This window comes from Rhinopithecus roxellana, chromosome 10 (assembly GCF_007565055.1).
Source record: "Rhinopithecus roxellana isolate Shanxi Qingling chromosome 10, ASM756505v1, whole genome shotgun sequence".
Taxonomy (NCBI): Eukaryota; Metazoa; Chordata; class Mammalia; order Primates; family Cercopithecidae; genus Rhinopithecus; species Rhinopithecus roxellana.
This window is the reverse complement of record NC_044558.1, coordinates 69,273,298-69,299,181: the sequence shown is the minus strand read 5'-3', so window position 1 is coordinate 69,299,181 and position 25,884 is coordinate 69,273,298. Positions and strand designations below refer to the sequence as shown.

The 25,884-nt window shown below is 36.2% G+C and overlaps 1 protein-coding gene across 4 annotated transcripts in view; it reads right to left on the bottom strand.

Annotated features, from left to right (window-relative positions):
• NELL2 (neural EGFL like 2) overlaps positions 1–25,884 on the bottom strand; it is a 388,158-nt gene that overhangs the window by 258,665 nt on the left and 103,609 nt on the right. For all 4 annotated transcript variants that reach the window (XM_030939199.1, XM_030939200.1, XM_030939202.1 and 1 more), the window contains 6 exons: positions 25,137–25,310; positions 24,951–25,047; positions 22,536–22,608; positions 22,335–22,417; positions 21,323–21,451; positions 20,076–20,178 (listed from right to left, as the gene is read on the bottom strand). In XM_030939199.1, the coding sequence (XP_030795059.1) occupies positions 20,076–20,178; positions 21,323–21,451; positions 22,335–22,417; positions 22,536–22,608; positions 24,951–25,047; positions 25,137–25,310 (659 nt within the window). The remainder of the gene's footprint in view (positions 1–20,075; positions 20,179–21,322; positions 21,452–22,334; positions 22,418–22,535; positions 22,609–24,950; positions 25,048–25,136; positions 25,311–25,884) is intronic.

Here is a 25,884-nt window from a genome sequence, read left to right as displayed (position 1 = left end):
TAAAATGAGTTAGGGAGGATTCCCTCTTTTTCTATTGATTGGAATAGTTTCAGAAGGAATGGTACCAGCTCCTCCTTGTACCTCTGGTAGAATTCAGCTGTGAATCCATCTGGTCCTGGACTTTTTTTGGTGGGTAGACTATTAATTATTGCCTCAATTTCAGAGCCTGCTATTGGTCTATTCAGGGATTCAACTTCTTCCTGGTTTAGTCTTGGAAGAGTGTAAGTGTCCAGGAAATTATCCATTTCTTCTAGATTTTCCAGTTCATTTGCGTAGAGGTGTTTATAGTATTCTCTGATGGTAGTTTGTTTTTCTGTGGGGTCGGTGGTGATATCCCCTTTATCATTTTTTATTGCATCTATTTGATTCCTCTCTCTTTTCTTCTTTATTAGTCTTGCTAGCGGTCTGTCAATTTTGTTGATCTTTTCAAAAAACCAACTCCTGGATTCATTGATTTTTTGGAGGGTTTTTTGTGTCTCTATCTCCTTCAGTTCTGCTCTGATCTTAGTTATTTCTTGGCTTCTGCTAGCTTTTGAATGTGTTTGCTCTTGCTTCTTCAGTTCTTTTAATTGTGATGTTAGAGTGTCAATTTTAGATCTTTCCAGCTTTCTCTTGTGGGCATTTAGTGCTATAAATTTCCCTCTACACACTGCTTTAAATGTGTCCCAGAGATTCTGGTATGTTGTATCTTTGTTCTCATTAGTTTCAAAGAACATCTTTATTTCTGCCTTCATTTCGTTATGTACCCAGTAGTCATTCAGGAGCAGGTTGTTCAGTTTCCATGTAGTTGAGCGCTTTTGATTGAGTTTCTTAGTCCTGAGTTCTAGTTTGATTGCACTGTGGTCTGAGAGACAGTTTGTTATAATTTCTGTTCTTTTCCATTTGCTAAGGAGTGCTTTACTTCCAATTATGTGGTCAATTTTGGAATAAGTGTGATGTGGTGCTGAGAAGAATGTATATTCTGTTGATCTGGGGTGGAGTGTTCTATAGATGTCTATTAGGTCCACTTGGTGCAGAGATGAGTTCAATTCCGGGATATCCTTGTTAACTTTCTGTCTCGTTGATCTGTCTAATGTTGACAGTGGAGTGTTGAAGTCTCCCATTATTATTGTATGGGAGTCTAAGTCTCTTCGTAAGTCTCTAAGGACTTGCTTTATGAATCTGGGTGCTACTGTATTGGGTGCATATATATTTAGGATAGCTAGCTCTTCCTGTTGAATTGATCTCTTTACCATTATGTAATGGCCTTCTTTGTCTCTTTTGATCTTTGATGGTTTAAAGTCTGTTTTATCAGAGACTAGGATTGCAACCCCTGCTTTTTATTGTTCTCCATTTGCTTGGTAGATCTTCCTCCATCCCTTTATTTTGAGCCTATGTATGTCTCTGTATGTGAGATGGGTCTCCTGAATACAGCAAACTGATGGGTCTTGACTCTTTATCCAGTTTGCCAGTCTGTGTCTTTTAATTGGAGCATTTAGTCCATTTACATTTAAGGTTAATATTGTTATGTGTGAACTTGATCCTGTCATTATGATATTAACTGGTTATTTTGCTCGTTAGTTGATGCAGTTTCTTCCTAGCCTCGATGGTCTTTACATTTTGGCATGTTTTTGCAATGGCTGGTACCGGTTGTTCCTTCCCATGTTTAGGGCTTCCTTCAGGGTCTCTTGTAAGGCAGGCCTGGTGGTGACAAAATCTCTAAGCATTTGCTTATCTGTAAAGGATTTTATTTCTCCTTCACTTATGAAACTTTGTTTGGCTGGATATGAAATTCTGGGTTTAAAATTCTTTTTTAAGAACGTTGAATATTGGCCCACACTCTCTCTGGCTTGTAGAGTTTCTGCCGAGAGGTCTGCTGTTAGTCTGATGGGCTTCCCTTTGTGGGTAACCTGACCTTTCTCTCTGGCTGCCCTTAAGATTTTTTCCTTCATTTCCACTTTGGTGAATCTGGCAATTATGTGTCTTGGAGTTGCTCTTCTCGAGGAGTATCTTTGTGGCATTCTCTGTATTTCCTGAATTTGAATGTTGGCCTGCCCTACTAGGTTGGGGAAGTTCTCCTGGATGATATCCTGAAGAGTGTTTTCCAACTTGGTTCCATTTTCCCCCTCACTTTCAGGCACCCCAATCAGATGTAGATTTGGTCTTTTAACATAATCCCATACTTCTTGCAGGCTTTGTTCATTTCTTTTTCTTCTTTTTTCTTTTGGTTTCTCTTCTCGCTTCATTTCATTCATTTGATCCTCAATCGCTGATACTCTTTCTTCCAGTTGATCGAGTCAGTTACTGAAGCTTGTGGATTTGTCATGTATTTCTTGTGTCATGGTTTTCATCTCTGTCATTTCATTTATGACCTTCTCTGCATTAATTATTCTAGCTATCAATTCTTCCACTCTTTTTTCAAGATTTTTAGTTTCTTTGCGCTGGGTACATAATTCCTCCTTTAGCTCTGAGAAGTTTGATGGACTGAAGCCTTCTTCTCTCATTTCGTCAAAGTCATTCTCTGACCAGCTTTGACCTGTTGCTGGCGATGAGCTGCGCTCCTTTGCAGGGGGAGATACACTCCTATTTCTTGAATTTCCAGCTTTTCTGCCCTGCTTTTTCCCCATCTTCGTGGTTTTATCTGCCTCTGGTTTTTGATGATGGTGACGTATTGATGGGGTTTTGGTATAGGTGTTCTTCCTGTTTGATAGTTTTCCTTCTAATAGTCAGGACCCTCAGCTATAGGTCTGTTGGAGATTGCTTGAGGTCCACTCCAGACCCTGTTTGCCTGGGTATCAGCAGCAGAGTTTGCAGAAGATAGAATACTGCTGAACAGCAAGTGTACATTTCTGATTCTTCCTTTGGAAGCTTCCTCTCAGGGGTGTACTCCACCCTGTGAGGTGTGGGGTGTCAGACTGCCCCTAGTGGGGGATGTCTCCCAGTTAGGCTACTCAGGGGTCAGGGACCCACTTGAGCAGGCAGTCTTTCGCTTCTCAGATGTCAACCTCCGTGTCGGGAGATCCACTGCTCTCTTCAAAGCTGTCAGACAGAGTCGTTCGCATCTGCACAGGCCTCTGCTGCTTCCCCTTTTGTTGTTTAGCTATGCCCTGTCCCCAGAGGTGGAGTCTACAGAGACAGGCAGGTTTCCTTTCCTTTTTTTTTTTTTTTTTTTTGAGACGGAGTCTTGCTCTGCCGCCCAGGCTGGAGTGCAGTGGCCGGCTCTCAGCTCACTGCAAGCTCCGCCTCCCGGGTTCACGCCATTCTCCCGTCTCAGCCTCCCGAGTAGCTGGGACTACAGGCGCCCGCCTCGTCGCCCGGCTAGTTTTTTGTATTTTTTAGTAGATACGGGGCGGTGGCAGGTTTCCTTGAGCTGCTGTGAGCTCCACCCAGTTCGAGCTTCCCAGCGGCTTTGTTTACCTACTTAAGCCTCAGCAATGGTGGACGCCCCTCCCCCAGCCTCGCTGCTGCCGTTTTGGTTAGATTACAGACTGCTGTGCTAGCAATGAGGGAGGCTCTGTGGCCGTGGGACCCTCCCGGCCAGGTGTGGGTATAATCTCCTGGTGTGCCCGTTTGCTTAAAGCGCAGTATTGGGGTGGGGATTACCCAATTTTCCAGGTGTTGTGTGTCTCATTTCCCCTGGCTAGGAAAAGGGATTCCCTTCCCCCTTGTGCTTCCCAGGTGAGGCAATGCCTCGCCCTGCTTCAGCTCTCGCTGGTCGGGCTGCAGCAGCTGACCAGCACCAATTGTCCAGCACTCCCCAGTGAGATGACCCCAGTACCTCAGTTGAAAATGCAGAAATCACCGGTCTTCTGTGTTGCTCACGCTGGGAGTTGGAGACTGGAGCTGTTCCTATTCGGCCATCTTGCTCCGCCCCCGAATCTTCTTCATTCTTTTCTCAGTTGCCACTCTCGTAGGTTCATAGCAGCCAAGAACAACAGTGCGGGTCAAAGCATTTAGGAAAACCTTCTGTTATGTTTCCATGTAATAAATATACCACACATATCCAGAAACATAAGTCTTGATAGCAAGTAGGAACATATTTTAAATGGAAAAATGAAAATAACAGGTTGTGTTATCTTTTGTGAATGCAATTAAGTTATCGTTTGTGAATGCAATTAAGTTAATGACTTAACTGAAATTCTGCATTTCTAAAAGTGATCCAATATCAAAAGAAAATTATAGCAAGAGTCATTATAAAAGAGTAGGCAATATTCAAGAAGGTGTTTGGGTTCTCCCTAAAGTACTACTGTCAGAAGAAAAAATAAAAATCAGGATTTAGCAACAGTCTTTCAGTCCAAAAGAGCAGAATAAAGCTTCTGAAAGGACCTCACAGAGAAGATTAAATTACCACAGAATTTCATAAAGAATTCATTGAATGCTTAAGCAGGCTTCTGTGGAAGTCAAAGGGAACCAATCAGAAAATTGGGGTCATTAAGGGATGAGAGACAGGGTAATAGGAGCTGAAATATAATTACAAACTAAGTGGAAGGGGGAAGGAAGAAATAGCAGAAATATATGCTGTTTTGGTTTTGGATTAATCATTTTTTCTTTAAGGACATTTATAGACTAATTCAGTTTTTTTTTTTCATTCAGTGATATTTTGTTCTTTATATTCTATTTTAGAAATGATGGCCTCCAGGGAGTGGCTCAGGTGCTGGAAGTATCTGAGCCTTTGATATATATTTCACATATATTTAATTGGAAACTTGAATCATACTTTATCTTCCTTCTTAAAATATTCATTAAAATCTAGTATTTAGCTATACAAATTTGTGTATGTATTACATTTCAACTTCATTTCATTTTCAAAAAGCATGTCTGTAAAACATAAAAAGCAAGAACTGATAATAAGCTTAAAAATCCACATGTATTGATGACCAAGGTAACATTTCATATTTTCCTGTGTTCCCTTTTTTCTCTCCCTCCCTTTTGGAGTCTATAATTCTGAAACTTATATATGTTGTTAAGCCACCCTTATCCTGATTGCTTTCCTTCTTGGTACTTTCAATTTCACATCATTAGCATTTATTACTTCCCATCCACCCAGACAGTAAGCTCTACTCAGGCCAGAGATTTCTATCACTTTCTCATTCCCTACCTTGTCCCTTGCCCTTTGACTACTGCCTAGTACATGGGAACACTGAGGTATTTGTTGAATGAATGGATAAAAGAACATCTGGATAAATTCTAACTGGTTTTTCTTTTACTGTTTTTCCCCCTCTGCCTTTACCATCCACAATATTGTCTATGTGGCTCAAAATGCAGCAAAGTAAAATATGGAATGGGTAAGCTGCAAAGTATTTTTGGGGAACAAACCAGTGAGTAGGTCAGTGAAATGCCACATAAATAATGGCCTAGGACTTGGCTGTGTTGACCTCACATGCCCTATTTTTAATATTTTGTTTCAGGGAATAATAATAATCCTCACCTCACAGGACTATTTTAGGGATTTAATGAGGTAATATATATAATCTGTATATATATAATGATTGCTACAGGGCTGGTACATAGCGTTCTGTAAATATGAACTTGTATTACAATGGCTGGGTTGCAGCCAGTTTTCTATTGCTGGTTTAGAACTTTAAATATCATGGTGAGGAGTTTGCACCTAATGTATTTGTAAGGAATATTTTTGTTAAATTTTCGCCTAATGAATAAATATTTTGAATGGCTAAATTTTTGTTTCACACCCGTCCTAGGCCACATTTCCCTCTTTCAAAATTCATATAGAGTTGCAAAAACTAGCTCACATTTTGAGGTGGAAAAGTCATTTCTGTATTCCATATTATAAGCAAAGATAAATCCCAAATGTATTTAAACATTAAAATGATATCAAGTGAAGAATTAAGAGAATATTGGGAAACATTTGAAAATACAGGGAAAGAAAGCTATTTTAAAGCTATTTGAAGAATTCATAAAGGAAGAACAAGATACCAGTTAACTATGGCTCTGGTTAGCATCTACACAAAGGACTCCCACATTTATAGCTCCAGTTTAGACCTTTTTTCTAAACATCCGACTTATGCATCAAACTTCAATATTTCCTCTTAGATGTCTATGGGCATCTCAAACTCCTTATGGCCAAAAGTGAACTCAAAACCTAATTGCCCTCTAGTATTCTCTACTTCAATAGTATAATCATCACAGCCATCCATCCACTTTGCACAAGTCTGAAATATGAAATTCATCCATGATATGTCTCTCTCCCTCAGTCCTTGGAATCCAATTACTATAGGCAACCTATTCTGCCTCTCATATATACGAATCCATTTGCTTCTTTCCAATTCCACAGTCATTTCCTACCCCAAACTGTAGTCTCTGTCAAATGGACTAGCATGAATGTCCCTAACTAATGTTTCCATATACCGTCCTGCTTTTTCAATCCAGTTCCCACAGTGGCTCGCCTATCAAATTATAATACTTAATCATGTCATACTCCTGTTTAAAACCCTTCAAATGCTTCCTAATGCTTTGGGGATAAATATCAAAGTCTTTTAAATCACCAAAACAGCCCGCATTATCTGGTCACTGCTTCTCTCCCCACCCTTATTCCAAAATACTCTACTTAGATCCCCACACCATTCACTGTGTTCAAGTCACAGTAGAAAGATACAATATACTATACATCTAACTAGATAAGATTTTCTTTTTAATGATGATAACACCTTTTGCTGGTGTGGGTGTTGAAAACAGGCACTTTCAGATGTTGCTGAAGTGTAAATTGATAAAACCATTGAGAACAATATGGTAATACGTGCCAAAATTTTGCATATTTTGTACAATGTTCAACCTACAAATTCCCCTTTTTAATACTGACCTGAAAAATACTGTGGCAGTATTTTTACAATAGTGAAACCTGGAAACAAATGAACAGTAAATTTGAAAGACTTTGATGTGTATCCTCAAAGCATTAGGAAATGTTTGAAGGGATTTAAACTGGAGTATGACATGATTAAGTATTATAGTTTTGATAGATGATCCAGTAGCACTGTGGGAACTGGGTTGAAAAAGTAGAAGGGATATGGGGACATTAGTTAGGGACATCAATACTTTATCTGGTAGAACATAGTTTGTTTCATCTGGCGAAAAGTTCTCTTTTGATACAGGAAAGTACACACACACACACACACACACACACACACACACACACACACACAGAGTATATGAAAACTCATCACTGTTTTCAGTGCAATCTAAAGAGACTGTCCCAGCTGAGAATTTTTGGTAGTTTCTCATATGTTTTGTGTGATAACTAGATCATTTGGGGAATTTTTTATCCTCAAACTATTCAAAATCTGGAAATTGTCTTAACTCAACCTGAGTGAAAGTTTGCAACATTCTTGACAAAATAAAGAATTTAGAAAGGACAGTCCTTTCTATTCTGTTCAGGATGAATAAATCAGAAACGAAAAGGGGAACATAACAAATTAGACAATAGAAATGCCAGATGGCTAACAAACCTCTTAAACATAACATGTCTAAATTTAACTTGATCTTAGTCACTCTCCCAAATCCAGCTCAATTACCAGCCTTTCCAGTCTCAGGTATCAGCAACTCTGTCCTCTTACTTCCTTGATACAAAAACCTTGTAATCATCCTCAACTCCTCTCTTTCACTCATACTAGTTTCTTACCATTAAAATTCCTGTTGGCTCTACCTTCAAAATATAGTACATCCAAAACCTAATCACTTCCCATAACTTCCACCTAATGAAGCTACCATAATTTCTTCCCTGTATAACTTCAAAACCAGACCTGCCTTGCCTAAAATGTGTAACCAGCAACCCATTGCCCTTGGTGTAATAATAAAACTCCTTAATTTAACCCCATCCTACCTCTCCAGGTGAAACTCATATTATGACTCTCTGCACAGCAGTCACCGCTGCCACCATTCACAACATGACACCTCCCTACACAGAGCCTCTGCATATTCAATCTCTCAGCTTACACATTCCTCTTTCCCCTCTTTACTAGTTAAATGCTATTTTTTGTTAGAACTCAACTCCAACATCTTTTTCTCAGGAATACCTTCCCTGATCTCCCTGATGGTAGAATTTTGCTTATTTACGGTGCTTTAACAACACCTTAATACTGCACCATTGCATTGCATACTTGATCATTACATGATTACGGAAAAGAGATTTGGTGGTAAAACACTCATTTCACCTTTATTTCACTTAATTTGTATATGCCTAGAACAATCATTCCATATTACTATTTCTAGATCATTTCAAGAAATATTCTCCAGCTCCTAAATTCATTCCTAGGCACATGGAAAACCCAACTAGGAAAATTAATCCAATTCTTATATCCCACTTCATATTCTACTGACTGTCTGCCCCAGCTCTAAGTCCTTCCGTATTTAGGAACTGTGGTCTGAAGAGACATTAATACATTAAAGAAATCAGTGAACAAGTACAATGTGCATCTTGTTCTATACCAGCCCACTCCCTCCCTTCTTTCCAACTAAGAAATAAAAGTGACCTTTCTGAGATTCAGGGCCTGAGAAATGGTGGAGGTAGACTATAAGCATGAACATAGATGGGTGAATTATTAATATTGCTTTGCTGTAAAAGGTCCTAAGTTGTGGTCAAGAAAGCTCATTTTTTTATTGGTTTAAAAGCATGATGCTTACCCACAAAATAGTATGAAAATAATATGTTACCAACTGCATTTTTTCATCTTTCTCAAAGCGTAATAAAGGATTAGCTTCCTAAATCTAATAATAATGATTTAGGCAAAAAAAAACAAATAAACAAACGAAAGGCTCTTGGTTTGTGTTTTCTTACAAATAATGCTACAGTAAATTACAAGATCCTAAAACTGGTTTAAAAGGCTTGACTAGGTTAAACAAAGACCAAGAGAATATACAGAGCCATCTGCAAACACTTGCTTTTAGCATCATGAGATATATTTGTGCGGGCTCACTAACTCCTTGTAAATCACCATCTTTAAAATAACCTCAAGAATCAAGTGGTACAGAGCACAATTCTAAGAGGGTGGGTTAATGGGAGAATTTTTACAAAGGAGAAAAGAGAAGTTAAGCTTATGGAAAATGCATTGTCCTAAAGTTTTCTAATGCTGTAGTGCTTTTATTAATCTTCTTATCCTTACAAGATTTACAATAAAAAACCAAAGACTTCAATGTATGTGGAGTACCAATAGTTAACAAGTTGGAAGAGAACAGTTTAATTTAGCATTGAGATGGCACAATCTTTCTCAGCAGAACTACCCAGCATAAACTAAAACTATTTTACGGGACTACACCAAGCGACAAAGGCCTGGGAAATTAGACAGATGTGATTTATTCCACAAGTATTCAGAAAAAGACCTCATCTAATACAAATGTAAAGAAAACTTTTTCAAAAAGCTTTTGGGACCAAAGAAGAATTCCACATGATCACTGACTTTTAAGAATTCCAGTTAATAATCAAGGTAGGTCTAAACCTTTTACATAGATACTTTTAATTTTAATTCAGTGTGTTTTCTGTATTCTTTATTTACCAAGAACACGTAAAATCCAACCAGAAGACATTTGCTTTTGAAATTTCTCTTCCTGAACTATCCCAGAATTGATAGTTTCCATTCTATGTATGAAGTCTTACAAAGTAATGAAAAGTTGTGCTTTCAATTATAGGCCTACACATTTCATTTTAATAAGAAATACTAGAAGATTTACTTTTGATTTTTCTCTCTTCTCTTACTAATCATATAGAAATAACTATTATAAAATCACATTTCCTAAGTACTTACATAACCATTGAACATATGGATAATTAAAGTCCTTGATATCTCCAGAACATCACAAACTTTTTAAATTCTCCATTTAAACTAATTTTCTATTTCCATTGATGAAATATGTTGCAAATTGTATGAGACAGTGCACAAGAAACACTGCATATGTTTAAATTGTGATGCTGCCACTTTACTAGCTGGCTTATCTCAGGCAAGAGAAGTAACCTCCCTAAGCTTCAATTTCATCTGTAAACTGGAAGCCATTATGAGAAACAAGAGAGATGATTCTTGTTAAGCTCTCACACTTTTAAATGTCAGCTTAAAATATCCCTAAAACATATCCTGACATCTTACTGCATACTTAAGATCGAAAAGAGAGAGAGAGAGAAAAAGCAGTATTGAGCTCCTGGACAGTCAGGGATGCACACCTGTTCACTAAGTCCTTGCTAATTGAAGCATGTTCCACGAACCAGCAGTGTTCGCCTCACCTGGGAACTGGTTAGAAATACAAACTTGTAGACCCCACCCTGAAACACTGATTGAGAATTCTTATTTTAACACAATCTCCAGATGATTCCTATCCCCATTAAAATTTAAGCAGCACTGAGCTAAGGGACGTGTTCCTGTATACAGACCTTACAGCTTGTCTGAAAAAAAAATTCGAGTCTCAGCAAAATTACCAATGTTACGGATCATGGAGGTCACTTTCCAATGGTTAAAATTATAAATATTATATCTGCATATTATCTATTGTGCTATATGGACTTCAAATTGTCTTTCTTGGGTTACTGAGTTTGATGTACAAGTATTTGTGAGACATCTCTTTATAATTTGCAATAATATTTATAAGTGAGGGCCATTATGAAGGCAGCTGGGAATTTTTTTTAAAACTCACAATGTAACTAAAGTATAAAACAATCAATAACTCCAGATCTGAGCCTTAAATCCTAAAATCCTGATGTGGCCTTATGGCTTAACTCAAATTCCAGAGACCATGCAGCCAGTTCCCTAATATAGACAACATTCTAGCAACTGGGGTGAAACGGGTGTGAACAGGAGCTGTTACCATTTAGAAACAAAATCTAAGTAGAGGCTCTAGTATATAATATAGGTGAAATATATACTGTGGCTCAGAGTGGGATTGCAGCAGCTATTCTGACAAATACTTTACCAGCTTAACATTCCTAAATTGGAAGAAGCTCCATTCTTACCACCACCAACTCCAGGAACAATTTTTAAGGTAATTTCATGTGGTATTTTTTATAGTTAAATATTTTTAAATTAGGGGCCAGCTTTTGCATAAAAGCAAATGTGCTTAAACTGTACTCCATCTCAACCATCTTTAAACTGAAATGTGTCTGAATTGGCAGGGAGCAGTGGCTCATTTCTGTAATCCAAGTCCTTTGGGAGGCAGAGGCGGGCGGATCACTTGAGGTGTTTGAGACCAGACTGGCCAAAATGGCCAAACCCCATCTCTACTAAAAGTACAAAAATTAGCTGAGCATGATGGCTGGCACCTGTAATCTCAGCTACAGGAGGTGGAGGCTGCAGTGAGTCAAGATCATGCCACTGTACTCAGCCTGGGCGACAGAGCAAGACTCCATATCCAGAAAAAAAAAAAAAAAAAGAAAGAAAGAAAGAAATGCATTTGAATTCTGCTTTATCACAACCATCTCTAAACTGAAAAAGTGAATTCCTTTCTGTCCCTTCCTCATACTAAGCTCCCATATCATTATGTTTTATTTCATTTCTAATCTATAATAATTTTATACCATTTATAAATACGTACAGAAAACTGAAGGCCGCACATCATTTTCAAGGTAGCCACTGGAGAGGCCAGTGCGGCTGAGTTGTGGTTTTGTGCATTTGGTTGAGGACATGGAAGCCACGGCTTTATTCTCCAATGGGAACTATGTTGTCCCTTTACTTTCATTGTGCAGCTGGGGTGTCGGAGTTACTACTTTCCACGTAATTGCCAAAATCAACTTCAAAGATGCTTTAAATTGCCTATGTCTCATTCTTCCCTATTCTTATTTCAAAAATGCCATTTTGTATTATCTCAATTGAGAAGAAAATAAGTTCATTTTTTAAAACAATTACTTAACAGCACTGGAGATAAAAAGTTGCATTTTCTGCCTAAGTGTTTTTCTTCTCTCTTAAATTGGGTCTCCTATAAATGATACCTAGATTATGGCTCTTTTGCTTTGGTATAAATTTGAAATCCTCTTACTTGTTTCAAAGCGTTATGGTACTAAGAAGGAGGACTAGCCTTCTGATCACCTAAAGAATCCTATTTTGGTCCCCTAGAACTGTGCTAGACAGTTTGATTTAATTATTATTGCAGACAGATTTGCATAACGCTTTCTTCTGAAAAGTCTTAGGACACTTAAGCAATGTCATTATATGTGCAGAGAAATTCTTTTGAGAAAGTGTAATGGGACATGAAAAATAATAAAATCCACAAAATACATTTATTCAAGGATTTTAATAATGAAGAGAAATTGCAATTCAGAGTGAAGAACTAGAAGCTGAGTACTCTCTATTATTTTTAAATAAAACATGATTAAATAGGCGCAGTATAATGCCTTAGAGCCAGAAAACAGTATCCATGTTAAATCTACCGGAAAACTCACTTTCATATCAGAAAAAAGGGGAGGTCAATACATTCTTATGCCATCTGCGGAATTTATTGAAGAAGCAGAACAGCAATTCCTTTAACAATAATTTTATATGAGTGCACCAGACAACATTGTTTGTGGTAAAACAAGAACGTTTGGGCTTCCACTGACTATCTCTCATTAAAAGATCTCCCATTAATTGCCATTTTCTTGTCAAGGTTGCTTGGGAAAGAGAAAAAAAGCCCCCTAATGTCTTTTCTAAAGATCTAGTGAAACCCAGAGAAACATGCTGTTTTCAGGCTTCCCTCAACACTGCCACCTGGTGCTCCCTTGCCAAAGGAAGAAAACATCTGGGACCATCTGCCCTCCAGCCTGGGTGACAGAGCGAGACTCCGTCTCAAAAAAAAAAAAAAAAAAAAGAATAATTTGGCAAAAACTGACAATATTTAAAGTGTCGTAGTCTTTGACACAGCAATTCCATCCTTAGCAACTTACTCTATAGATAAAGCCAAAAGACTGCACCAAGATTATGCATTAATGGCTTCCTGCAATATTGTTTCTCATAACAAATATATAAATGAATTAGAAACATCAAAATATCTTTAGAGAGGGAAGAAATAAAATAATAAACTAAATGGAATAATATGCAACTATTTTTTATTTAATATGAAAATATCTCCAGTATATGTTATTAATAAAAAATAAAGTTCAGGAAAATGCTGAACATCATTTATAATACATAAAAAGCCTAGACAGGCAATGTGAGTAGATGCATGAGAAGTCATCTGGAGGGATACACAAAAACCAGAAGTTCGGAGGAGAAAGAATAGGGAGGTTTTTATGGTTCATTTTATATCTGTTTGCATGGTTTGCATATTTATTATACACATGCATTTTTTTAATTAAAGCATTAAGAATACTGAACTAGAATTGGGAAGAAGGAATGGTAGACTTAAACAACTTACACTATCCAGGACCAGAATACAGGACACAACAGCTAAGTCACTGTGACATTGTAATCCCTCTGTGATTCTGCCCTACATTTCCCTGGCATTCCAGCTCTGCTATGAGTTGACTAATTAACAGTAGATTTATATTTTTCTAAAGATCATTAAAATATATCACATGCTGTTTCATAGTAATTAATCTGAAGGCTGTACTGTTAATTATTCTAGCTTATTAATATATTGCCAATTCAGTATTTTTCCACTGATCTGACATTTATCAGTTTTTATAATGTTTAAAAGGTAGCAGCATGCCAACTGCCTTTTTAAAGGGTTTATTTTTTTAATTAAGATAAAATTAATGACAGTACAGTATTTAGGAAGCCTACAAGATTATCTTAATGAAATCTCTCTTTAATAAATTTAGCTATTTGTCTTTAGAGAAAACATTCCCTATCAGAAGCTCATTATCTTTAAGTAATACACAATTGAACTATTTTTCTTGCCCATTTGTCACATATACGTATAGAATTATAGAAGTGTTCTAATTCTATGATTTATTCAATGTTATTTCAAATACTAAATTAAAGTAATTTTCGTGAGAAAAGAAGGTCCAGACCAAGGCTGGATACGTGATTTCCAGTGACACCATTAGCTTTCAGCTCATTCAATTTTTTGCTGTGTCATAAAATTCCTTATTGACTACAGACTTTCAAGAAATATTCTTAAAACAGTGCATCTGATATGTAAAACAACACACCTTTCTTTTGATTGCTACTTCTACCTTTTTCATTATTACATAATTCCTCTCATTCTATATCGGCATTCTATTCATGTGGCCCCTTGTGTCTCTATCATACCAACTAATTTATAATTGTGTTCATGCATGAGAACCTCCAGTACATCCTGAATATTTCCCAGGCTCCCAGCATTATTGCAAAAATAGCTATGTCTATTGGTTACTTTGTTTCAAAATTATTTTCTTTTTTACCATAGCCTACATAAATTATGTTTTCCCCTCTGTCAAGAACAAAAAAAAAATTGTTGGTGAATTATATTGTGCTGATTTTTGTTGAAAAGTCAAGAACACATGTTCAGAAATCTCTGATTCCATTTTATCAGATTATCATCCTAATTTTTAAAAATCACTAAGTACTTGAGCAGCAATCATTTAATCTCCACTACCCCTACTTTGCTATGCATTTTAAGGTGACAGGACTAGAATCGTCTATACTGATGTGCAAATAAAATAAGCCTCCCAAATTACCACTTCTACTAAAAGCAAGAAAATTGTTCTTTCGAAAAGTATAAATACAAAATATTTACTCTTACTTTTTATTATTTAATATTAATGAAAGCAGCCCATAAATAGATTAAAAAGGCACTCATCTTCGTTAGTCACCTGGGAAATAACAAACTTAGGCTGTGGCACAATATCATTTACCAACATCATTTGTCAGAATGTTACAATTAAAAAGACTAAAAATGCCAAGTGTGGGTGAGGGTGTGGGGCAACTGGAATTTTCGTACCTTGTTGGTAAGAAAATAAACTAGGATAACCACTTTGGAAAACTGTTTGGAAAATTGGTTTTGCCATAGAGTCAAACAGTTTTACCCCCTGATCAAACAATTCCACTGTTTTAAATATATACCCATCAGAAATACATACATAACTAAGACCAAGAAACATGTAAAGAATTATTCTAGGAGTACTCTTCACATAGCACAAATTGGCAAACTACCTAACTGCTGTGCAACAATAGACTGAATTGTGGTACATAAACACAAATAAAAATATATGCAACAATAACTAAAACTGATCTGCAATGGACATTACAATGATGCAATAAGTATGAATGAGATGCAGCTACATTTTTGATCTGCATCAAAAATATGGATGAGTCTCATAAAGATGATTCTGAGTAACGAAGCCAGACACTCAAATCAGTACATAATATTGAGATATTAGTTCTGGGTTTCAACCTTGATTAAGATACGCCCATAATATTGGGGAAGAGAATGGCCTTGGGGAAATCAGGACACAATTTGACAGAAAAAAATTACCTTGTATTACATACTATTTGATCTTAGTAACGTCACTTAATCTACCTGGCATTATTCTTCTATAAAATGAGGATAATGAAACCATACCTCCCAAAAGCAAATGGCTGTTTCAAAGAACCCTTGAAGTCCTATGTAGCTTTAAGATCTAAAGGTAATGAACTAACGAGATCATTTCACTACTTCGTAATTTAATAAAAACATGGGTGTCCCTTTTAATAAAAAACAGTAATAATAGTTAATGTTGTTCTAAGCACTTTACATTTATTACCTATTCAATGCTTACACCTTATAAAGTAGATATAATTGTTATTTCCATTATACAAATGAGGCAACTGAGGCCATGAGAAGTTAAGCAATTTGACCAAAGTCTCACAGCTAATAAGTTGTGGAGTCAGAATTCAAACCCAGAAAATCTGACTTGTAACGCACAGAATTAACTACTGAATATGCAAAGATATTACAGTAAGTCCACTTTAACTAAACCAAGATGGCTTTTAAAATTAAGTTTAAAATAATCTGATGTCTAATCAGCACAGATTAGAGATTTAATATATTTAATTTAATATAGATTATTAAAGTGTAATCTATATTATATAATGAAACTCTGACCTTGCTCAACCAAAAGAATGATGATTTTTATTTATTCATATAATTCTGGACTCTGAGGAAACACCACTTTAACTGTTGCTACTAGGCAAATACCAACCAGTTCTGATGGTCACATTCACACTCCCTGTATTTGAGAACTTTCTAATAATGGAGGAAAGACATTACAGCATCAGTTTAGATTTGCCTCAGATTCCCTATTTTCATCAACCGCCTTTCCTGTGAAGCACAGTTCTGTATACAAGCCTGAATCTACAATCAACATAAATAAATAAATAAAGGCACGTATCCATGTAATAGCATGAATATTCAGAAAAACTAAATTGTTTTATAAATTCAGTGACTTTTGGTAATGTTCAATTTCCTAGAATTTCAACCAATTATTTTCTGATAATTCTTTTTTTTTTTAAATCTAGGTTGAGATTTTATGTACTTTAATCATATCTTGACGTAATTCTATTTCAGAGATAAAGTCACCTAAAATATTTATGCTTTCCATTTTCTACAGCTATCTTGAATATGTGTCACTAAATTTCCCTGTTTGCTAGTTGACAGCCTGAGACCGGGATAAAGGATGTGGAGGAGATGGTGACTGAAAGGGAAGAGGATGAGTGGTGAAAGCAAACTCTGCCGCCTAAGACTCAACTAGGATTCCAAAACACCTCTGGTGAGCTTAGCTACTGGTCGATAAAAGTAGATCACTTAGATTAATTGTAACAGATTTTTTTTTTAAAAAAAGGAAAGCAGGCTGTCAAAGCACAGCACTTTCAGATGGAACTTCTCTGAGACCTCTAACTGCATGTTCCTGAATGGCTTGGAATTCTCCTTATTAGGAAGATGGAGATAATACCTATTTATAGAGCTGCAAAGATCAAATGAGGCACAAAGTATGTGTCTTGTAACCTATAGAAGCAATATGGCTTCATTATGGCTGTAATTACTATGGCTTTAACGATTTGGCCTTGGCATTCCTGCCTTTGGATTTTATCCTCTGTTTAACTCCAGCACACTATTTTAATGGTCCAGGCAGGAAATTAAGCCCCTCCTCCCAATGCTTTGTTTACGTAGATTCAAATAAAGAAAACTCTTGGTTTCTTCTGACTTCTTTCCCAGAACAACAACCTTGTTGCTATTCACCAGTATTTATATTCAGATAACGAGCTGGAATTGAAGTTGCTGAGGGAAAGTATAAAGGAAGCTGCCAAATAGGACTGCCCAGAAACGTGCAAACAACTCTGATGAAGCAAGCCTGAAAGCATTAAAGGAAGAACACCAAAAAGTGGCCACATGCACGTGTTTCGTGCATTTCAATCTTGGCAGAGTCACATTCAGCAGTTAGGTTATATGCTTTACCTTCCAAGGGCTTTAGAAACAGTAAGTGATTAATCTCTTTAAACAGTTTTCAATAATAATCTATTTTATCGTGTTTTGTCATTAAAAAGGCAATTGAGCGGAAGCATTTCAAAGATAGGATCAGTGTAGGGTCTAAGAAGAGGGCTTATATTCGTTTAAAAGAGTAAAAAAATAGGAATTTACTTCTACTCCACTAAAATTAGATTTTCATGAATTTTCAGTGACACTACTATGGAATTAACATAGGAAAATAAGACTGTTTCTCCTCACATGCAATGGTGACACACATACACACACACACACAAGACATCATAGGTATGTGTAACTATTGGTTTCTCCCACTGTAAATACATATGAAAATCTGTACTATTTAAGCAAGTCAGTCAAAGGATTACTATCACATTTATTTTAAGTGTTATTTGTCTTCTACAAGACTTTTCAGAAGCACGTTTTCTGGATATTGTCAGTGACTTATTTTTAAATTGTGCTTTGCGAAGACTCATTCCCAAAAAGAACCTCTAAGAATATTCACCATATGAACTAAAAGCTTATTTCCCTATGGGGAAATATCTATGGCTGTTTACTGAAATTTCTTGCTAGCTCTAGTAAAATGTTAAATTCATTAAAACTAAAATTTCAAATCTTTAAAATAACAAGCAAACATAGGCATGAACCCTCTCTATTCCTCTCTATTGCATGGTACTCATCTTATATATCATTAAATGTGAACAGAAAGATAAAGTCACTTTATACTTATTATTTTTTGGCCATATCTAATGAGAGCCTATGCCTTTTTTTTTTTTTTTTTTTCATTACGTTGTGGTCTGCTCACTGATTACTCACTTTCAGCTTTAACTATTTTCTATATGAAGCAAACAGTTGGTTTTCAATCATTAACACCAAAGACTGCCCAAAACACTCTTCATTAATGAATCTCAAAATATTTTATCATTTCATTATGTCTAACTGCATGCTTATTGGGAAGAATTCAAGCATTAATCTGATTTAGTCTGCAGTTTACTCCTGATAACAGAGACAAATGGTAAGATCAGAATTGAAATTCACTTCTGACGAATCCCTCACAATGGCCCGTTATTTTAATCAACCTGTATCTAATAACACTGACAACACTTAATGAAAATCTGTCATATCCATGAATGACAACATAGAATTATGGATGGAAAGAAGGATAAAAGAAGTTAAAGCAGGGCCAGGTGTGGTGGCTCACGCCTGTAATCCCATCACTTTTAGTGACCAAGGCAGGCGGATCACAAGGTCAGGAGATCGAGACCATCCTGGCTAACACGGTGAAACCCTGTCTCTACTAAAAATACAAAAAAATTAGCTGGGCATGGTGGTGAATGCCTGTACTTCCAGCTACTCGGGAGGCTGAGGCAGGGGAATGGCGTGAACCCATCAGGTGGGGCTTGCAGTGAGCCGAGATCGCACCACTGCACTCCAGCCTGGGGGACAGAGAAAGACGCCGTCTCAAAAAAAAAAAAAAAAAAAAAAGAGAGAAGTTAAGGCAAAAACTATGATTCCTTGCTATCGTATTATGAATATGAAGTCATATATGTATACATGGTCCTTCTTCCTTCCTCTCTCCAACCACCTACAAAGAAAACTATATGATATTACCACAAGCCTCCTTTTATTAATAAAAGTCCCAGAAAAATGCAGATTATTTCTCACCAAGAAAATTAGCTAGTGACATGTAAGAAAAATTGTATTCAATCCTTCCTAGTTCCACTGAATCGACTTGACTAGGCTAATACACTTTTATGACATGGATTGTCTTCAATGTAAAGCCTAATAAAATTAAATACAAATGCATTCCTGAGGGAGTTAAATCAATGGACTATGAAGCAACTTCCTGATTTTTCTCTGATAGCTTGTCACCCTCACCAGTAGTAGCACATTGCTACTGTCCCTCTCTCCACCCCCCTGCACTTATCCCCACTTTGTCTTTTTGCGAGTATACATATAAATACACTTGCATTTACAGAGCTCTATATATTCCACAAACTTTAAAACAACTCAGTTTTCATGTATGTTACTACTCCTTTGTGGAAAAAAAAAAAGCTAAATTTTTAAATACTCTTTTTAACAAAGGTTTAAGTGAAGTCTTTTAAAGTATTAGAAACATAAAGAAATTATTTCCACTATTTATTGAATGATCTAGAACCCAGTTAAGGGTAGTTACAGATGATTCAAAAAGTATTTTCTGACATCAGAAGTGAACTGTTATATAATGACTGCTAAAAGGCAGAAAAGCTTCCACACATGGTGGTGTGAGCCTTTTTTTCCCTGAATGAAGGCCATGGCCCTTATCTACACTGGACAATCCTATAATAATGTGGACTTCTGTTGTTTGGGCTAATGGGACAGCATATCTTCTGCTGCTGAAGGCCACTTGTGTCATGGATTTCCTTGGTTATTGTGGCCATGTGGACCATTCTTAATCTATTTGGGAGACACTTACAATAAATAGTACAATTAGTGAAATGCCTTCCGGTAAGTTTCTTACACATCTTTCCTACTACTATCACTATATGGAATAGATTACTCCAAGAAAAAATTGTCCTACTGGAATAGGGGCATAGCATTTTAAAATGGAAAAGAACTAACCAAGCAAAACAGAGAAATTATTCTTCCTTTTTTCCATCACTTCTGAAAGCTATTTAGCTTGCCTAGATTAAACCAATGATGGGTGAATGCTTATTAATACAGAGCTTTATTTTTCCAAAGAAAGTATTCATCATAAAAGTTATACTCACATTTGCATTCCTTACAGCATTTGCCATCCACATACGCAAGAGCCGACTTAAGTGGGCAGTCAGGATTTGGGCAGATTAGAGTTTCACACTGGATTGTTCCATTCTGAAAAGGAAACAATATTTATAGAATTTCCATGTTGGAGTTTAGTAGTTTTCAAGAATTTTTGAATCCATTCCTTAAATTTTAAACTCTTCATGTGAAGAGAACAGAAGAGGCCATTGCCAGGAGGAGAGGTGGTGCTGACAATTACCACAAGGAGGCGCCAAACTGGAGCCAAGACCACCATCAGGAATTTGATTCCTAAAGGTGGCCAGAGCTCCCAGGTAGCTGGCTGCTCAGGCTTCCCAGACATTTTATTGACTTCACTACACCACATTCCATCTTTTACTCAATTTGACTTTTGATCCCCATTTTAAAAATTTAGGAACATATCATATTCCTGAATAAAAATTGTATCACCCACACGCACATGCACGTGTGCGCGCGCGCACACACACACACAGTTCTGAACGACTTTTGATCTTTTTATGTGCAAGATACTCTGTTTTTGAATAAACTGGATGAATTTTGAGAAATTTTTTAAAAAGCCTAATTCACATAGATGTCTGACTTCTTTCCAGAAAACCAGCTTTAACAGATGAGTTCATGTGTAATTTAAAAGTTTAAAACCAAACTCACTTTGAACTTTTCTTTGAAAATGAACATATATTTCTGAAATCATAATGCAATAAAATATTCCACTTCATTAGAGAGCAGTTAGCAAAATCACATTTATTTAAATTCTATAATTTGTATTCCACCATATTAGTAAACTATTAGATTGTCCCAATCATTTAAACTCTATCATTTGTTTATATTGCTCAATCTGGACACAATATTTAATGCTGCATATGACTTAGTTTCATCAAAATGCACTCATGAAGACACAAGGGAGAAAAATCTCTGGAAATACTAAGGATAAGAGGATAGTCTTCTTTAGGAATCACTTTAGCTCATTTAAATTACTAACTTCATGTGTGTACTGATAAACTTTGTAGCATTCCTAAACCATAATCATCTTTAGAAGCTAGACAGTGTTTTTAATAATGCAACGCAGTTCTTTAGATATGACCAGGTTTGTTGGCACTTTAGTGTTGTGTCTTGAGGAAATGGGTCTTGAAATTTTCATGACTATATTGTTTTAATAAATTTTTAAAGAGTGGGAGCATCTGAGTTCCCTTAGTCTCAACTCAAATAGAAGCCATACCAGGCATGTGCAGTTCTTACAGCCGTCTGTCCAGGACTCAAATTCTCGGTAGGTGGTTCCCTTCATGGTGCAAGTCCTTTCACAATAGCACTGATCCAATCTATTCATTCGCTGTTCAGCTCGAGACAGCTGTGGCACAAAAGAAGGGGTTTTACATTGTTCATTATTCCAGCAACACAGAAATGTGAAACACTCCAGCAGGCATCTATTTTTTTTAAAGTATGTGGCAGTAATAATGGCTGTCCTCATCAACTACTTGCCATAAACATATTTAAGACTTTAATTTTAAATAACTTTTTTTCTCCTTTTTGTGATAAATTTGCTCCCTGCCTTAGAAACAAACAACATAATTTATAAGACACAAATCAAAGGTTAATTCAAAACAACATCACTCAAATGCAGAGAAGCATTTTCCATTTAAAAGAAAAATGTTTAATTTCACTAATATGCTTATTCAAGCAAAAAATACAATTCAGAATTTGTGTTGTATAAGAAACAAATCATACACCATACAACACAATCACCAGGCAATCTGTAACTACTATACAAAATTATAAGTCTAGTGAAATTGTAGGTAAACCTGATATGTGCTTAAGATATTAGTAAATAAACCCAGAACTGTAACATAGTGATAGAAAGCATTTATGGGACCATTTCTTTGATACAATTCTGGTGTCTATATTCTTTACACTGTCCTCCTGCCTCCTTGCTTGTAACGAAAAACTAAATAAAAATAAATAATAATAAAAACTAAACAATAAATCCTCCTGTAGTAAGCAGTGTATAAATTAGGTAATCTGCCTCATTCCTGATTTACTGAATCATTTGTTATACAGATGGCTAGGGTTTTAATATTTATAAGCCTTCCCTTAAGCAGGGATTTAGAGTCAGTCCTAGCAAACGGTATAGTATAAGAAGAGCCTCGAAGGTGAAAATCTATGGTTATAAAAGGAAGTATTGGGAACATGAAGGATTTTTAAGCTTCCTCACTGTATTTTTGACTAGCTTTTACCTTGGCTGATGTTTTGGCTAAAATATCCTGTAGCTCCATGATTTTCTGCACAAGTCCATGGAAGTCATTGCAAGTTGGACAAGCTGGAATTACAAACACTACATTTGGTCAAGATGCATTTATAAGGGGTTCAATCTGGTTAAGTCTATGCTGACAACTAAATACATGGGATCTCCACAGTGCAAGAACAAATAGACTTACTGCGATTAAGATCTGGGCACTGAGCAATAAATCCCTGGGGCATGACAAGTAATTGCACATCTTGCATTATACCCTGTGTGTGAAAAATAGAAAAAAAAAGACATATTACTTTCATTTACTCAAATTATGTTCAATGGTCAAGTTCATGAAGGAAAATATTACAGAACACACTCACTAAAATCCCTGAGTCTTTGTTAATACATTATTTACACTTCATACCAAAGGGAAAGAAATTCATCAGGCACAATAGATGATTACCCATGTATTCTCTTATTAATAATGTTTTTAAAGCCTTAAGATTAAATGTCAAGATATAATTAAGAAGCAATAGTTATGTTATTTTGAGAAGTTATTTTTAGTTAGCCACTGACGGGCTTGAAAATGACCTTTAAAAAAATCAACCTGATAATAATTTCTAGCTTCAGCAACTCTGAAATTGATACCAATTTTAAATTAACTTTAATTATTGGAAAGAAAAGAATAGGAAAACTGAGTCATGAAAGCATGCTCATTTGAGCATTTCTCATTTTTCAGTTGGATCTTTTAAAACTAATTTCTCAATTCAAAAAGGACAATAGATTCATTAAACTGCTATAGCAAGATATAGTGATGAGTTCTTATGAGTACAGAAAGTTTACAATGAAAATTTTTTAAATGCCAGCTGGAAATGACCTGTTCTACATAGAAAATTTTATCACATGTTTATAGACAAAATTTACATGCATACTTAGTCATTAAGGTATAACTAGCTTCCAGCTTGCTGAGCTCTTAAAGCAAAGGCCAATGGTGGCTCAGAAATGATCTGTCAGACACACCCAGCTGTCTCTTTTATCTGCCACCCTCCCCCCATTTCTTCATGGCCTTTATATATTTTATTAAATATTTTACTTTATCCATTTGAAAAATGCAAACAAAATATCTAATGATAGGGATAACAGTACCAACATGATATCAAGATAATTTTAAACGTACCTACAAAGATTTACCAGTCAAATACTGGTCTCTATGTCTTGTACATGTTTAATCTGATTAATAGCATGTATCAATGTGAACAATAAATATTTAAGTATTTACTGTGTGGGTATTACTGGATCCATTGTGTGCTTGGGCCTAGATTGAAGAAGCAAATTGTGTACCAACTCCTATCACTTAGAAGCAGCAACATAAAAACAAGGCTACTGTGTACAGTTATGTAACAGTTTGTACACTGTACAACTCTAATGGATGCTATTTACAGACTACAATAAAGAGAATGACCCATAGAGTCGTACACATAATTGACGTGGAGATTTTGAGGCCACACTCAGGCTCCATGGGAAAGACTGTCACGATTAAATACAGACAAGATTTGGGACTCAGCACACATCTGCTATCCCTTACCTGGGAAAAGTGCATGGTTTCAGGATTTGCAAGCATGGAACCAATTTCCCATTTATGTCACTTACTATTTGCCTGGCTTTCAGCAAGTTACTTTGCCCCTCTGTGCAGGTTTATGTATAGTAAAAGAGAAAAAAATCACCCTGCATCAAGACTAGCAAGGCTACAATTAGATGGAATCATATATTTCAAGTATCTGGCTTCCTGGTAACAGATAATGTTTAAATACATTCCCAAAACACCTTTATAGAATTATAAACTTTGCTTAGAAAACAACTAAATTCACGGGTACATACTCTCTACCTTGAAATCTATGAGTTGAACCTATCACTTATCATTATTTGATTTGGTAATCATTCATTGAGCCACTTCCATGTTGTAGGGACTGTCATAGTCACTGGGGGAAAATGATTGCACTATGGGCTTGTAGTCAAGCAATTCTCTGGACTTTATTTCTTCATCTTTAAAATATGGAAAGTTAAATGACATGTCCTTTAGAACTTCTCCAATGACGAAATTCTATGAAGTGTTGTCTCTAAGTTCATACTAAAGGAAAAGATATAAATTATGACTGCTTTCTCTTTGACAGATTTGTGCACATATGTGTATTCCTTTCTCACTTTCCGCAGTACAAGGAGACCATGAATAATATATACTAAAAAGCTTTTAGTCCTCTATTAACATCCTTGTAGAAATATCATCAAAGGTTATATTTCAGTGGTAGAGAGTTTATTTGTATGTTAACATTTAAGATTTGTATTGCTTTGAAAGATTAATTCAAAGAATGATATGTTAACTGCCCTGATTGCAGCCTTGTGATCATTTCTGTAATATCTAACGATTAAACTCATTGAAAAAAGAAGAGAAAATAATATTTGCTGGCTAAATAAAATATTACTATTAAAAAAAGAAATAGACACAAATTTTCTAACTTACAAATCAAATTGTTTTGTTTCACACCATAAAAAGTAAAATCTACGTTCTGAAACTCATTAGAAAGAATTTACATTTCATTTTCAGACTTTTGCCAGAAGATACCTTAAAATATCCATGTGCATTATTTCTCTGTCCTAGCCAAAATGTTGTGCCTAGAGGCAAGTCTGTGGAGGGCTTTTCTATCACCCTTTCATAAATTCTGCAAAAAAGAAACATCAAAGAAGGAAGGTGAGTAGACAGTCATTTCTCAGAATCTTCCATTTCCTAAAATGAGGACACTACACTTACTTATTGCAGTCAATGTGTAAAATCAAATGGGAAGCACTGATGGCTAAGGAGAGCTTGTGCCACTTGTCATCAGCCAAAATGTAAGGAAACACTTCTGTGTGAGGGCGGTGACTGCCTGAGCGGTAATGCAGTCTGACTTCATTCCGATGGCCACTACTTTCCAGTTCCAGGTACCTGCAGAGAGAAGAGCCACATGGGACACACTAAAAATAAAGTTCAAAAATGATTGAGGTGACCTCTGTCTACAGAAGGATGGAATAGATGTACTTTTCCTAGTTCTCCCACTGAGTACAACTAGACATCATATACAAAACAAACACAGAAGAATCTAGAAGATAGAGAAAAAAAGATATTCAGGATCCAAGGAACAATATGGTAGCGAGTTCAATGGGTCATATATATATTTTGTGTCATATATCCTAGACTTGGAGTTAAGAAGCCTACAATCTGGAAATATCAATGAATGTAGACCTAAAAAATCCTCAAGATGAGCCTGCTTTCTCTAGCTGAAGGACAAAGAAAGGATCAGTCTAGCAAGATAGAAACTTATAGATAATAATCTCTCTGTTCCAGTCAAACATCACAGAAAAAACTGTGGCCCCATCCCAAACCATGCCAAACAAAAGCTAATTGAAGAGGCTATATTTCTACCCTGTTCAAGCAGAAATGAGGCACCTAACACCAGAATAGTGTCAGAGCCAAGAATTTTAACCCTGCCAGGCAGTAATGAGGTCCCCCTTAGCACTAG